At 38.4% G+C, this 16,427-nt stretch overlaps 1 protein-coding gene and 1 long non-coding RNA gene across 2 annotated transcripts in view; one reads left to right on the forward strand and one right to left on the reverse strand.

Annotated features, from left to right (window-relative positions):
• Positions 1–2,175: 2,175 nt before the first annotated feature.
• The window catches only part of LOC135164136 (MOXD1 homolog 2), a 126,452-nt gene continuing 112,200 nt past the window's right edge, over positions 2,176–16,427 (reverse strand). Inside the window, exons 4-9 of the mRNA XM_064124223.1 lie at positions 12,801–12,995; positions 9,776–9,862; positions 8,991–9,167; positions 7,992–8,444; positions 7,474–7,667; positions 2,176–6,804 (exon numbers count right to left, since the gene is read on the reverse strand). Coding sequence (XP_063980293.1) covers positions 6,342–6,804; positions 7,474–7,667; positions 7,992–8,444; positions 8,991–9,167; positions 9,776–9,862; positions 12,801–12,995 — 1,569 coding nt within the window. The 3' untranslated portion in view covers positions 2,176–6,341. The remainder of the gene's footprint in view (positions 6,805–7,473; positions 7,668–7,991; positions 8,445–8,990; positions 9,168–9,775; positions 9,863–12,800; positions 12,996–16,427) is intronic.
• Positions 8,343–9,098, forward strand: LOC135164137 (uncharacterized). The gene is made up of 3 exons (XR_010299232.1): positions 8,343–8,458; positions 8,517–8,878; positions 8,970–9,098. It is a non-coding gene; the product is annotated as an uncharacterized LOC135164137 (long non-coding RNA).

Here is a 16,427-nt window from a genome sequence, read left to right on the forward strand (position 1 = left end):
TGCCAGTGAAGAGGAATTGTTGTCGTTTTACCACTTCGCTACTAAATTTCTAAAAACAGAAACAGAAAGAGAGTCAATAAGGGCTTTTCGTCAAATGAATCCAGAGCCTGAAAACTTTCGCTGCTAACAGTTATTTGATCTGGAAAACTCATATAAGAGAAATATACATTTTGAGTGCATTTAAATAAAACTTAAAGTGTAAGCTGAATTAATTTCGCTCCATAATCCAATATTTACGTTGTGGAAATTTTTCAAAAAAATTATACCCGAAATTACTAGCTGCAATTACATGATGCCAACAAGAAGAACTACATAACCAAATCACTTGCCTATATTCTTATACTATAACCACCATAATTTCATCTATCTCTCCAACAACACACATCAATCGCAATTCTCTTTATCTCGTTGAAATGTGGAAAAACATTTGACAGTGTGGCGTAAAAAATAACATAACAAATATCTATGGAAATTTGTTTTCCGCAAGAAAGATAGATGGTTCATCTGACAGCTGATGCATCGTGATTTATTTTTTTGGTTGAAAAAAAAAACCCCGAAAATAAATGAGAACACCAGGAGTGAGAAGAAAAATTTGTCTCTTCGCTCCCCCCTCCACTGCATGCATATGCGATATGTTTGTTGTATGAAATTGCTGTGCATAGACGTCATACACGTTGAAATATGTGACGGTAGTTTAACGATAAATTTTCATCGAAAACAGGTGCGAGGGAGGGGGGAGGGGGCAAAATCTTTGTGGCGTGAAATACTACAGGAGCGTAAACAGATTATATTCAGTGATTTTGATGTGACTGGAGTGTGGAAATACTGAAAATCATTGAACTGTTCATACGATATCAGAATTCTAAAATATCTCCGTATTTTTCCCGTCAATGAGAGTTGAATGGCCCCCGACAATTTGTCATTCTCCGTCAAGAAAAACGTGAACATACTTCTCCTCAGGCGAAAAATTTTTTCCAATAAACCCATCGAATTTCTACATCCCCCTAAAACAGAAATCTGAGTAAAAACAACTCCATAATTCTGCCATTGTTACCCCCGTAACAGTATAGACGAGAATAAAAAAAAAACTTTTATTTATCCCTGGAAAAGCTAGTGTGGCACACACGCGACATCGATAGATCCGTGAAACGTGAGCGAGCTTCTCAAAGAGTTGCCTATTCGCTTGCACAGCAGACTTTGATAAATTGGAAAGTATAAAGAGAAACGTGGTACGGCAGAGAGTTGAAACGCTTGCTTGTAGTTTTACGCACGTGATACTGAAATAGCGAAATTTCGATAGTGGTATATAAATTGTTTTCCATGCCTTCGCTCTCACCCCCGGCCACCGAACCCCCTCCATAGTTTACCCCTTTTTTTTTCATCCTCTCAAACGTGGCCCGTGGAAAATGAACGAGGGAAAATTCACGAAGGTGAATGAATTGATTTGACGGTGTGTTAGAAAGAGCAACAGCATATTTCAAATAAACTGTCAAACATGGAAATGGAAATGAAGGTGCCAACAGCAGATGAAACTGTTTAATGCATTCACCAGTTTACCCACATATGTGAATGTGACATTTTGGCGTTATAATGTAATTGCATGATTGAGATTTACCCTGACGGGTGTGACGTATTTGGTAATGGTTCAGGGTACAAATGGTTGAAATATTGGAATAGAGTTCATTCAACTGATTAACGTCAGTGTTTTAATCTTCACTATTTGGTAATTAACTTGGTACAAGAGTTTGCTTTTCGGTGTATCAATCTGTAGAGTTGATGGAGATTTATTTTATCGCGAGAGTAGGAGAGGCCGAAGGGTGAGGGGTTTTCTGAGAGAAGGACAGTCATTTTGATTCATCCATCGTGGTCCCATCTCCACTTTTCGACTCATTTTTTAATTGTGAACTGGATAATTGACGCCCTGCCCAGTGGACACTTTATTTCGGTGCGATAATAGAGGTGAAGAACCCAAAAGGCAGGAAAATGATGGAGACTTTGGAAAATTCCAACCCCCAATGTCAGGGTGTCTCCTGACTTTCAGGAAATGCGTCGCATGACGGACATGACGAGACCTCGTGCTCTAGGTACCCCATCATACTCTGGTCACCCTTAAATGACGCTAATGGTACTCCATTGAGGAAGGGATTTAGGTCATTGAATGATGAGAAAATCAAATTCTTTAGAAAAACATTTACATATTTATATATATAAAATATAATACAATTTGTTACAGTGTAGTTGATAGTGTAGCATCCGGTTATTCTCCAGTTTTTTCCATAATCCTTCAGTACATCATTAAAGATGGCGTGGGCAGGTAGTACAAAGATTTCGAAGAGCTGTCATAAGGACTCGAGGGCGGCGGATAATACGTGTAAATGAATAACGCCTAAACGAGATATCTTCACATGTTAACTCGCTCTTTTTTTCAATCCTTCAAAATAACTATCTACTTAAATTAATAGGTATTCAAAAGCCTGCCATTGTCTCTGACGATGGAATTCTACATAATATTAAAGCTATATACAATTTTCATTATCAGTAATATCTCTCTATTTACACACATTCTAATCATTCTCCCGCGTCCTAGTGAGAGACGTTTTCATTCAATATTTCTTGAATTCGCTACATACAGTACATACAAAGTCAGTGGCTTTTCATTTATTTATTTTCATTATTATTTACGGAGAGTCACCACGATACCAATCGACGAATTTATTTCCTCCAATGGACTGTTTTCAATTTTTAAAAATATCGATGGTACTTGAAAACGAACAGTCAACCACCAGTCAATGGCGGTGCTCGACAGGAAAAAAAAATCTGTATTTATAGGATTTCTCGTTTTCTATGAGTTACTGGGTCAAGTAGATTGATATTGTGGTTAAACCTACGATTTACAGTCATTGTTAGAAAAGAACTAACCGTACACAATGATGCAAGATCTTTGAGTATAAATTCATGATATTTTTCTCGCTTTCATTTGTCCCTCATATCTAACATCATTTAATTTTCCATTTAATAAATCGTGAGAATAATACGCGTCATAATTTGCTGATTGTTCTGGTACATATCACCGGCAGTTTCACATTTTATTTTTTTATTATACCCAAAATAATGCCTATCCTCTGTTGCCTTGCAATAAGGGCGTTCAACCTTATGGCGATTTCAGTCGATTTCTCATCGCGTACATCGATATCTATTCATTATTCATTGTAAGCCTTTCAGGAGGGGTAATCACTCCCCCACGAATTTTACAGTAAAATATTTTTAAATTAAAATTCGGGAGGTATTGATATTTTTTCAAAAATTTACTTCGTGTAAACAAATACTAGAACTTGTTTTCTAAACGGTGAATTATTCTTATGAAGTGTCAAAAAATTACTTCATTCCATACAATTCAAAACAACTTTCGTGAATTCCATCAGAAAACGATTGCAATTCCAAACAATTTCAGAAGTATCAGTATCCATACACCAGCTGTTACGAGTGATCACCCCCCAGTGTCATCCTCCGTTTAAAGGACAAAAAAATTTATGAACTAGATCCATAACTGTATTTCCTCTGTAAACGATGACCTTACTGTCATTAGACTCATCATTCTTTGTTTTGTTAAATCATAAATGTTACAAATTCACCCAGAACTGAACGTACAACGGCAATAATTGAGTTTGCGTTGGTCAAATCGATTGGTAGTTACGCCAAAACGAATCCCTATTAACTGTCCCCCTCAACCCCCTCCCCCCTAAACCCGGAACTTTCAATCCTCACTACAACACCCCCTCGTGCTACTGCGTGTTTTCAGCCCGTGCTCACGGGAAATCGGAAATCCGTGCGGGTCCAGGCCGATAACAACGAGTTGATAATTATATTACACGCAGTACTGTCAGCTTTTGATGCGATTTGTCTCGCACCCACATACCAATTCATCCCTCCCCCCATCCTCCCCCTATGATTGCTGGATTAAATCCAATGCCGGGAGTATTGGCGACCAGTCGGCGGTAGTCGATTGAATTGTCGAAACTTCTGAAGCAATATCGACTGTGTTAATATTTTTTTTTATTTGTCACGGCAATATCGACGACAAACGATTTTTCAATGAAACCCCATAATCAGTTTACATTACTCTTTTATCTTTAATGGTTTTTTTTTATTTTCCTTAATTTTTTTTCTTTAGATAAATTCGCTGCCCTACGGCACTACAACACACAGATCCCTATGACATTTACGAATAACCGTATTAAATTGTAAAATATGTTCTACTGGATTTTTTAAAGTTATATTGAATTATCGACTACAGAAATCGTTATGCTTTTTTTATTAAATTTCTTTTATTCATTTTCGAGAAAAATCAATTTGTCATAGTCGTTTCAGGTATAGAATTCAGTAGTGAAATCGCAGATGTGGATTAACATTTTTAATGACAATGTTGGAGTATCGGTGTTGTTTTGGCTGGTCCTAACATTGAAAAAGGTGGAGAGGAGGCTAAGAAAATGAAAATTACATCTGCCAGACTAGAATATTCGCTGGCCATTTTACACTCTTTTTTATTTACTTTTTTTTCTTCTTATTCACTGTTATTTCCGTTCTTGTCGTCCAAATCGTTAAAAGCTCATTACTACAGGCGCAAAGCCTTTGGTTGAACAGAGAGTACTTGAACGTAAAAAAAGAGAATAAAAAAATGCAGGTAAATCTACTAGTGCTGGTGAGGACGGGGGGAGAGAATCGCTAAAGAGAAATCGATTTTCAGGAATAATTCAGCCACGAAATTTTGTGCGCGAAGGGTTCCATACACAAATTGTGCTTTTATTTGTGTGTACAGATGCGAATAGATATTTAATTTCTCTGGTCGATGCACGATAACAAAGTAATATGGACAATTTTAACTCGAATTATTCAATGAAACTGATAATTGAAAATAATTTAACGTTTGAAAATAATCTCCCTCTTTACAATAATCATCAAATAAAAAAATAAATAATTATTTATATTTACGTTTTCCTACTTAATTATGGTATACGAAATAATTATATAATTTTATATAGAATCACCTGTACAAAATGTTACAAAAATTGTGGGAAAAGTTTGGGTCAAGTTGCTATCGTTAGCTGGGAAAAATATTTTATCTCGTTGACTTTATGCCAATTGTAGATATTTTATTGAAACAAAAAAAAACAAACGTTTCGAAGTGATAAAATCCATTTTTCCGATCCACAGTCCAAGAAAATCGACCCATACTTGTACATACCCCTCAAAAAAAATGAAACACGATATCGATAATAATCTAATTAACAAAATATACAAAATTTGCGCAGGGAACCGTGCAAGGGACGATATTAATTTAGTTAAACCCGTGTTGTAAACTTGTCTCGCCGAGTCAGCGCGATATAGCTGACCATTTTAAAAGCATAGAAACGGCCGAGTAGTGCTTGCGTGTGTGGTTTTCAGCAAAATGAATTGCTAAAACGTGATAGTGTGTTACTATTTAATATAAATATCTCTTAATATTTTCCACGTGAGATATACACCATTTGCATTTACCATCGGCCCCGCCGAATCCCTGACTGCGCATAAACAGCCAACATTTTTTTTTCACCGCCTCGATCAATCACTCGTTAAATTACCCAAGAAGCTGTAAAAATTCTACCTTGCAACAAGGTAACTCATTGATAAATCGTACAATATCCCCCTCTCGATGGGAACCGGGGGATAAATATCAACAATTCAGTATTGCAGTGGTAAAACGACATAACATATCTCCGCGTTGACTTTTTGGGGAATATCTCTGAATGTAAGACAGATAGCGCAATTTTTGTGCTGACCTTTGTTGTAGCACTCAATTTTCTCCACAAAAAGGTCACCACGAAAATTTGTGTATCTCCCTTAGATTTCGAGATATTCATAAAAAAACTTGTCAGTAGTCAAAAGTGATTTATCTCGGTTAACCCCTCCACTACTGAATTAGAATTCAAATTAAATAGTCATCTGCACTGACGATAAAGTAAAGCAATCAAATCTCAAGACATTCCAATCATCCCCGTATTTCTGACGAATTATGAACGTCGAATGAGAGCAGCGAAGAAATATAAAGCGTATGTGTAATCGTCATTATGTCTCGAAACTTACGCCATTTGTTTTCCAGCCACAGCGTCATTATTTAGGATGTACGCAGTAAATTAGCGTAATAGATTGCACACGAGCCTGAGTGGAGAAAATTTCACACATTTCATCATTTTTTTTTCATAATTTATCCCCTCCCCCCTCGTTTTAAATCGCAACACCAGACAGTAACACAGTGTTTTGTGCACTCAACAGTCACTTTCGGTCACAATACACATTTATAATGTTCATCTGAATGCAGCAACCATGACAGCGAGTACAAGAACAACTGGCGCTCTCGTAACACCGGAACTACCGGCAACGGGACCCTCACTACTACGTGACACTTTACTCCGTACCAATTGGCCCCTTTCAACAGCATTAGCTTCATCACTGTCTGGATCAACTGGTGCAGGAAGATCACCATCCTCACCGAATAAACGTGATAATTTATTTCTCGGTGTTTTTTTAGCACACGGTAGCATTGTTTCCTTGTATGGACGTAGTATACGTGGATAATGAGCTTCCTGTACATCGGTATTTGGTAGAAGTTCACCTTTGCGATTCCAACAGAGGGGCTTGAATGTACCACGATGAGTTGCCTCTTGAAAACTTTGGAAACTCGTCTCCCAGTTGTAACGCATCAATCGCTCTTCTAGGGTCATTCCAGCTAGCTCAGCTGGGGCTTCTATTATTACCGGAGTTGCTCCCCTGGAAACATACCGTAAAACAGGCATTTAACACACACTTAGGAAGAGCATTTCGGTTGGAAACTTTTATCGTTGCATTATAGAATGAATTAATTAAATCAAGGGAATACAACTGAATTTTAGTAAATAACAGTTGATTCTAAAGAGAGAGAGTTACAGTTGATGATTTTGGGGTGAAATTTCGCTTATTAATACCGACGTAAATTAGTACGAGTTCGGGTCTAATCCACCTGTGTACACCTTCTTCAAAGATTCTCTTCCAAATTCTTAAATCAAATTTCTGAAAATACGCAATCCACTGTAGAGGAAATTTCAATAATTTCCTGTCAATGCGAATTGAGCATGAATTTCCAGTCTAATCGATAACACTCGAGCTCGATCAAAACTCTGAGGTGGTCCTCGCTTAATAACACTTGAATGACAATCAACAGGGTTATATTGGCCTGACCCAGTTGCTCCAATCAACGTTATGCGTCTGTATTAGCCAGCGCGGAGGGTCGTTAACAGGCAATATACAATGAACGTGAGACACATTGGGGTGTCATTTCCCCTCCCTCTCCTACAGATTTTGTTCATAAAAGCCGACTTTCCTCTCGTCGATTTCACCCCAAAACACTTAATATCAACATCATTGATAGTGGTAAGCTAGAAATTACTCAAGTGGACTTACTGCTTGAGCTTCTGAATTCCCAGGCTCTGAAGGACTGTTGGTAATGAGGGTAGTGAGTAACAGAGAGATAGCTCAATACGGGGATAGTACAATGCTGATACTAGACAGGATTCCTCACGTGTTGTTAGACCACCCAGAGTGATAGTCTGCCTGCTCTCGGATGAGTACGTACACTCAGCAACAAGATGATCTCCCTGAAGCAGAATTAGTAATTCCCATGTTATTTTACTCCCTTCTCATCAACAACAATAATACGGAAAATTCACGATACTTTTAATTGACTCCACGTTCAATAATGAATGAACTTCATCAGGAAATGCGAGAACATCGTAATTAATTTATAATTAACGTTTAATGAGTTCCTTGAGACCGAAGTTGATAGTCAGCAGAATCAATCACAAAAAAAGTACCAGAAACAACTTTCATCAGATTAAATTACTCGATTACTCGTTCCAACTACTAATCATCATTTACACAGCTACTGTAACTAATCATGATATTCATAAATGTAAACTCACCGGATAAACTTTGGCTGGACGTTGCAATCTCCTGTACTCCTGATAATTCGGATCGTAATTTGTATCGGATGCAATCGGTGGTAATTCCTCACCTGCTCGTATTTGCCTCAATCTGACCTTTCTACCCAGCTGATGTGTATGCATTATAACGGCAAACATATTGACCCCACTCTCGGGTATCGTCTGACCAGTGCAGTCTGTTACACAGTGACCCTCTGAGACAACCTCCCGCTGTCCTGGTGGTATTATGTGACGCCAGTTAGGATCGATGCCAACACTGAGAATACCAGCATCGTGAGTACGAAGTTGATTAGTGTATACCAGTCTCAATCCTGAACTGTCAGTTATAAAGTTGTCCAGTAAGGGATTTGTGTAGTGTGTCTCAAGCATGTAATAACGTGGTCCAGACTCTGGATCAAGGGCATATCCAGCTTCGGGGGGATAATTGAAGCCCTGGAAAATAAGACGTAAGACAAAAACATAAGAATTGATGTGCAAGAGGATGATTTTATTTTTGTTCACCAGTTTGTTTATTTCTGATGGCCGATCAAAGTGAAATACGATGTCGGGGGAGAAGACGAAATGGAGGGGGGCAACGGACGACCGAACGTGCCTTTGGTCTCAAGAACCTGATGACGTTCGAATGAGGGTGAGCAGGAGAAGTTGGAAGGCGTGAGGTTGAGTGTATTGGTGACAAAAGCCACGGGTTGCTCTCACTGGTATCTCCACCAACGGGAGAGCTCACGTTTCTGACGACAGAGCAATTGCGGTGGCTTTTGCGGTCGTTGAAGGCTTTCATTGGTATGCATTAAACGATCCACAGGATTATTACCGAGTACGTTATACCATCAAAATCGATTGGAGAGAGAGTCTATTTGTTTTTTTAGGTGATGTTCTTTGGTTATTCATTATTCATTCTGGTTTATTCAAATGATTGGTGAGATGGAGTGTAAGGAGTTATGGGAATGATAATTTTAGGTGGCTTTGTTGGTAATTTACCTCCGATCCTAGGTTCCACGTGGCTGCTATTGAAGTACACAGGAGTGATGGATGGTCACCCTGATAGCAGACTGTACCATTGGTTGCTGCCTCCAAGTCCGATTCCTTTCCACGACACTCGTACAGGGTCATATGGTGCAGGTACTGCTGATTACCCGGTTGAATAACTGGCTCGTACTGAAATACATTAATAATAAAAAAATTTCAATCATTTGTCGGGCAGTTTGTTATTCTATTCGGTAACTGGTTATCAAGTTATCTGTAAAACAATTTCAAGTTGATTTGATTGCGTCTTCTATCGACGAATCACAAATGCATTTTAGATCATTCAGTCATAAACGATTTTTTTTCTCCTCTTCTTTTCTTTTTCATCAATAAAATTTTATGATTACCCTCCTCCAACCACCCTCCCATCGTCTGTATATAACATTTTCCCTTACGTTCTGGCACATACTACAACTGGATATCTTAGACCAATTCTCTTTTCTCTTTCATTCGTCCGACAGCCATAGAAACACGATGCAATGGCATTCAGCATTACGGTCACGTACAATTGAGTTCGCGATCCGGGTAGTTGGTGACTTTGGTAACGTAGCAAACTGAAACTATACCGAAGAGTACCAAAACCCTTTCTCCTTTGGTGGAAAGCACAGTCGTACTTTTCTTAGAAACAATCGCGACAAAAACTCTCAAGATCACAGGTGACGCGAACCAGGTGAAAAGTTGAGGGAATTTTTTCCGAAAATTCTGTGTTATAAGAATTCATATCTAAATTATGATTTTACCTTTATGACGTGATGTTTACGGCTCAAACGCGGCATTTCAACGACTCTGCACCATAGGAGGGTGTCTTCCTCCATCGGCAATTTAACCTGAAACATAAATTTTATGGAAATCTGTTAATTATTGCAGTTTAATCAGCTGTGGAATTTATCGTAATAATCATGAGGCGGCTAATAATAATCCGTTTGCAACAGGGCGATTAAACTTTTTGGTGAGAAAACCTATTATATTACAGCACATTTTATGGGTCTTAACAAGCTATTACCGAGAAAAATAAGTGAATAGTGAGAGATATCAATGTGGAAATGCAATATTTTTGTTATTATGGTTTAATGAGCTACGGAAGTCATTGCGGTAATTGTGAGAATACTAAATAATCTGTCTGCAATGCGATGAATGGAATAAAAAAATCGATAAGGCCAGAGATAGAAGAGGAAAAGATAAATAAGTTGTTCGAAGTATTTTGTTCCATCATTGGTGGCCATTCTCGTACAAATATCAATGGGAAGGATCGGTTAACCGTCGCACCCGTCACTGATACCAGTCGCTCAACGAGATGCTCACAGCACCGGAAAACCAAATATCGAAGCGAGGGATTCAATTATCGGTAGCACTCATTTCTCTTTTCCAGTCTGTCTCACCTCCCCATTGCATTCACATTGAACGGAAGAGAGAGGGAGGGAGAGAGAGAGAATAAAAAGGTAACATTGTGCATTTCGTAATTAGAGCATCGAGTTTTCCCATCCGTATCTACGTAAATCATGCTTTGATAGACCGATTCATTTATTATGAAGAAATCAATTTTGTTGAGCATTTTTTAGGAGGAAAAAAGTCGATCGATTGCCTCTCGCCTCTCGTTAACTATTAATGAATGATATATTTAACTGAATTCTCACCTCGCATTTGCACCATTCGTTAATTATTAATGAATATGTGCATGTTCATATTCAATCGTCCCGTTCGTTGATGGTTAACGAATTTTATATGGAATCAATGAATTGTTCTATCAGTGGGAAATGCTTAATACAGCAACTTGTGATCAGTTGAATAATAGGGAAAATGATTCAATAATGCTGGTATGAAGCTATTTCCATCGTAAAACATTAGCATCAAGAATTGCCCTGAGGCTTATGAATTTTGTTCTCAAGTTTGAAGGGAGGGCCAAGATTAATATTGCCGTAATTCTTATGTTAACTCTTGGAAAGCTTCGAAAAGTTGAACTAGAAACTACCTGAAATTCAACCACTCATTGTTCATTAGAATCTTCTCACTGAATTTCTACTTCTGCATGGATGAATAAATTTACAGTTGACTTAATAATCACCTGATTTTTTACTCTAAAGTTTACGAACGAAACTTCAGGATATTTTCAATGCATCAATGGCTGTGATACACATCATAAACGAATAGATGAAAGCTTTGAGCACAACAATTGATAGGAATCGATAGGCTTTTTCATTATTTGTTTTGTTTCTAAATAAATTAACTAATCTAAATTAAACCGTACACTGAATCATAAAATAATGGCATCTTTAAATTATTCTGGAGCGATAATACCGACAACATAAAACTTCTTGGGTTTATCGCAAATTTCCTGAGTGAACTTGATAGATTTTCACGTGATTTTTCCCTGCAATATTCAAGAGCGAGACTTCAAAATGTATTCCCCCAAAGTTTTCCCAAATTTTTCTGAAATCAACACAACAATGGCAGATAAACTTTCCTCCATAAATCAAGAGAATGAAGCATTGAAAACTCGCGACTTGTGAAAAATAAAATTCGCAAAAAGTTATTCAGTCTCCAAATTTCTTGGCAATAATTTCCCAAATAATTCACGAAAACTTCCCTGAATAATGCCACTACAATCAGGTGACTATAGTTCGTAAACACTACCACAATGTGATTCACTATTTAAAGATTTATGATGATAATAATGTACCAGCACGTGACGGTGAAGTATTTCGTTGAATCAGAATGAACAAACAACAATTATAGAGTCACCGGATGTTCGTGATGGTAAATTCGCTGTTTCATTTATTGAAGTCTCGTAAAATTTTTTAATACCCACGTAGTATTGATTAATCGTTACCAATAAACCGAGAAATTCCAATGGTTTAAACCTGATAGAGAATCCACTCGGTGATTCAACTTCGACGTTTAAAAATTTTTACGTAATTCAATTTCAATCGTTATTGTCGATTTTCCGGTGAGATCAGACTGATTCTGGGGCGGGTAGAGTTGTGCTGAATCGCCACTGCCACAATGCCTCTCGTAAAAGTGATATTACCCGGTGAAAAAAAAATCAAGAAATAGAGATAAAGAAAATGCCGAAGTACTCCCTTTTCCCTTATATATTTTTTTCTCACCCATTCTCTACCCTTTCAATATCCTCGTTTTTCTCCCCACTGTTATTGCATGTTATCCGCAGTAGCGGAATGAGACGCGTGCGGAGGCACGGTTACGTGGCACGTGATACGAGTGTTAAAGTGTATTTGCCCTCTTGCGAAAAGAGAAAAGAGATATGGGGGAAAAATATTTTTATGGAATGCAGCGTAACACATCCAGCATTGTTCATTATTTCGATCGATGTGCAATGCACTGGCTATTGGCTTCCGGCGAGCAGGAAAAGTATGATGGCAACAAAATTTGGTTTTATTTTCGACAGAAAAAGAACTTCAATTTATTTTAAGAAAAAAAAACAGCCAATGGAATTTTTTCTAACGCCACATTCATCGGATTCACGTTTCCCACCGTAGGCGTAAAAAATACTATTTCTGTTTTCATTGGAAGATTAACAAATTGACAAAGAAAACTCAAAACTCTATATCTGAAGCTATGTTCATACCAGAAAATCAGTTTTAGTGGGAAATTAAGAATTTTCATTGGTAAAATTCCTTTAAATGTCACATACTTATCGAATATGTCAGCAATAATTTTAACACACTTCGTAAACCAGAAAGATTTGCATTGAAAGATAGTTCGGAATGAAAACATGAAAAAGGGGAATGAGTTGTTGATTTATTTTACCTGTTGATTTAACACGTCCCACGTTTTTATGGTCGATGGCACCTCTTGATTTCGTGCTGTGCGCTTTGGTGGTGAGTCCCTCTGAACGAGGTACAGCGGACGGGAGCCACGGACAGCCCCGTGGGGTGGCAATACACCGGCTGCTGACACTGGCTCCTCCACGTGGTACTGCCAGACGACCTGCATCGTGTCGTTCTGAAACCATACAAAAAATCCAACATTGAGTGATATGAGTAACCATCCGCTATAATTAATTCGCAGTGTTGGAATTTACATCGGAAAATACTTTTAAAAAAACCGAAAGGTACACTAGGACCCTGTACTATCGATCGATGGTACGGTCGACGTTTTCCCATGGTTTCCCTCAGGTCCCGACCAAATAGTGTACGGTTGGGCGAAAAGGCGGTCCCATGGCACCGAAGGGGAAGGGAACACAATATGAAAATCAGGGAAAATTCTGAAATTTAGGGTATGGTGTCGAGGGTTTGTTTTTTGGGCCTGACCAGAGTTGTCCGAGTGGGACCTTTATTAATGTAAGAAATCTGGTCCGTAGGGTTGTGTATCTTTGTCATTTCAGCGAGTTTTTGTGTGAAAACAAATCGAAGCGGATGTGACTTCCGAGCGGATAAAAAGAATTTACTTTTTCATTTATTTACTCATTTGAATTATTTAATATTATCTCATTTCCAAGACGCAGTAATTCATGGGAGGTTTTGGAGGCGCGTTGTGAATAAATATCCACAGATGGGGAAATCAATATCAAGACGTCTCTGTCGAGAACATATGATAATGGGTATATATTATTTTGGAAGAGAATAATTATTCATCCCAGACAGGTACATGATTTAAGTTTTTGGGAGGCTATTAACTGGCATGGATAGTATACATGTATCTTAGATTGAAACACTTAATCATCTCGGTTTCAGTTGAATTGAGACGTGATGTCATGGGTATTTCGATACTATTTTTCACACGTGAGATTCAATTCAATTTGAGAGAGGAATAAAATGTGTGGATCACCTCTGTCCACTGTATGAATATAAATATTCAAGACTAAATTATACTGACTTTGGAATTTATTTCATTCGTTTCAGTTCACTCTGGGGATAATCATTGAATAATTGAATAATGATGACATTCATTGAAAATTTAATGTAGTTACAATAGAATGAAAGTATCCGGAAGTGGAAAAACTGAAAGTTCAATGTAGTCGTTTTCAGAAACTTCTAAAATTAGTTTAGGAAATTACATCCCCAGTATTAAAATTTTAAGTCTAAATATCCCGGAACTTCTTAACACATTTAATTTCCATTGAAAATTCAGCTTTTTTTAGTTACTGAAAATTCAGAAATCCCTTGAAGAATGAATGTTAATTATAAATTTCAATTCCCTTCTTCCCTGAAACCCAAGAAATTCTGGCATACACGTACTCGAATTTACTTCCATACTTCGTCGACCCAAATTTCTTAAACTCCTATCAATTATTCCGGACAACCTGACCCTTTTCTCCCTCGGATATTTTACCACGATTTTTCTCACACTCTAGACTAAGGTCCCCGGTGCGCGTCATGCGCTACACAAACAGAAAAATTATTTAAATATTACGTGCCACCGAACATTCTTGTAACTGACCAATTACCAAACAGACACGTACTTTTCCAAGAATTTCTCTCTCCGTCTGGTAAATCCAAAAATTATCATCAATGTATAATCAAAAACCCATCTACCTGTCCCTAATAAACCATCGCGAACCCCTACAACATGAATAACCCCCGAGATTGCGTAATAAAAAGTCTACCATCCATACCATATCCACCGATATTAGAGTGTCTATCTTCGGTACACGTAAAGGGTAAATAAAACCCGTTGAAATCTACGGGTTTTCCGGAAATTGGCAAACAGGAGGTTGGATGGAAAGAAGCGAGAATCTGGAAATCTCATCGTAGGTTACCTACACCCCCTCCCCTTCTGTTCACCACGGTATGTGAACAAGTTTATATATATTTGGCATTATTCCAATATCTGAGAGATACTGCATAAGTCATGTGTATAAAGAGAGCACGGTGGATGGGCCCCTCGGGCGCAATCGTGATGCGGTACAGTAAAATCCTCGCCACCACCCTCCTCCCCCACCCCAAGTTTGTATTATTGATCCAACAAGTCATGGATGAATAAGAGGTACGGAAGTTCTCGGTTATACGGAGTACAATTAATACTGAAATAACGAATGTGTGTGTTTAAGTTGCGTGCCTGGTGAAGTGGACACTAGACTGGTGAGGGTTAAGGGAGTCGGGGGTTATGATGAAGGCCTTGGATTCAGTGTGAAACACCTGGATCATTCCCAAGGGCTGCTCGATCCCCCATTCGCCAGGTTTTTTTTTCTCTCATCATGGTCAGGAGGAGCATCCGTTAATGAAGGATAACAGAGATGAAAGAGACTGGAGATTATCCCTCGGACACAGGTCCAATGCAGCCATACATTTCCCACGTTCCGTTGTTATCTCTGAATGTCCAGTTGATTCAGAACAGTCGTCTGGTGACTCCTGATTATCGACATTCAAGTCTCCCCGATGATGATGATGATGATCGAAGGGCTGAAGACGATTTCATTGGATTGGAAGACAATGACAAGGTGATTGCACCGTCACATTGAGGAACGAAAATAGATACTGATGGAGGGGTAAAATGGTGGATTGATTCCATGGAGATATGACTCGTGGTGTATCGTTACCGTACATGAACTTTTGAATCACTCATAATTTTAAAGCAATGTCAGGGGTTATGGGGTAGAACTGTGGGGAGTAGAGACACGTGGAGGTCTTTGGTGTACTCCAACACTGTAATTTACAACCCCCGGCGTCTTTACATGTAGGGGGAGAGGAAGAGGGGAGGGTGAATAACAGTGGAGAGGGCAAACGAGGGGTGGATAAGCGCATTCAAGCATAACCTCGTTTGTTACAAGTTCATACCAATCACGGATGTGTCATCGTCGGGGTCGTTACTTGGTTATGAATACATTAGGTTGAACTGCTGGAAGTTTATACGAAATCATTAATGGACATTACTTCCAGGTAAATCATGTCTGAAGCACTAATTGTAGGTGAAGTTAACATCCGTTTGCTTTTTAGCCGTTTGCGTCCGGAAATTGGAGTAATTTCCAGGGATAACAAAACGTGGTAGATATTCTGGGTATCATACTCGAGAATCTTTTGCAGTGAAGTCATGATGTCTCAATTGGATTTCTAAATACTTCATGTGTTTTCTCTCAATCATTGACCTCGTTTCGTAATAGGAGCCAATCATGGACGGGTTCACCATGTGTTGAGCAACATCGACAAGGATTTGTCCAGAGGATAGTCTTTAAGACGATTGGCAAGTCTTGTCACCCTAATGACTCCATTAATCCACTACCCCAATATATTCGATGGGAATGTGTAAGATAAAAATATCTTATCATTCTGTGCTTTAGTGGAATAATGGGTTATCATGATAGGTCCGTCCTAAATAGCGACAGACTGAACTGATCAATCGTCGTGAGTTTCAGACGAGAAAATATCTATGAAAAGTCTGACTCTTGTGGGGTAAAGAGTTTTATTTCTGCATCCGATGTCTTAAATTAAGGCGCTC

The sequence above is a fragment of the Diachasmimorpha longicaudata genome, chromosome 6 (assembly GCF_034640455.1).
Source record: "Diachasmimorpha longicaudata isolate KC_UGA_2023 chromosome 6, iyDiaLong2, whole genome shotgun sequence".
NCBI lineage: Eukaryota > Metazoa > Arthropoda > Insecta > Hymenoptera > Braconidae > Diachasmimorpha > Diachasmimorpha longicaudata.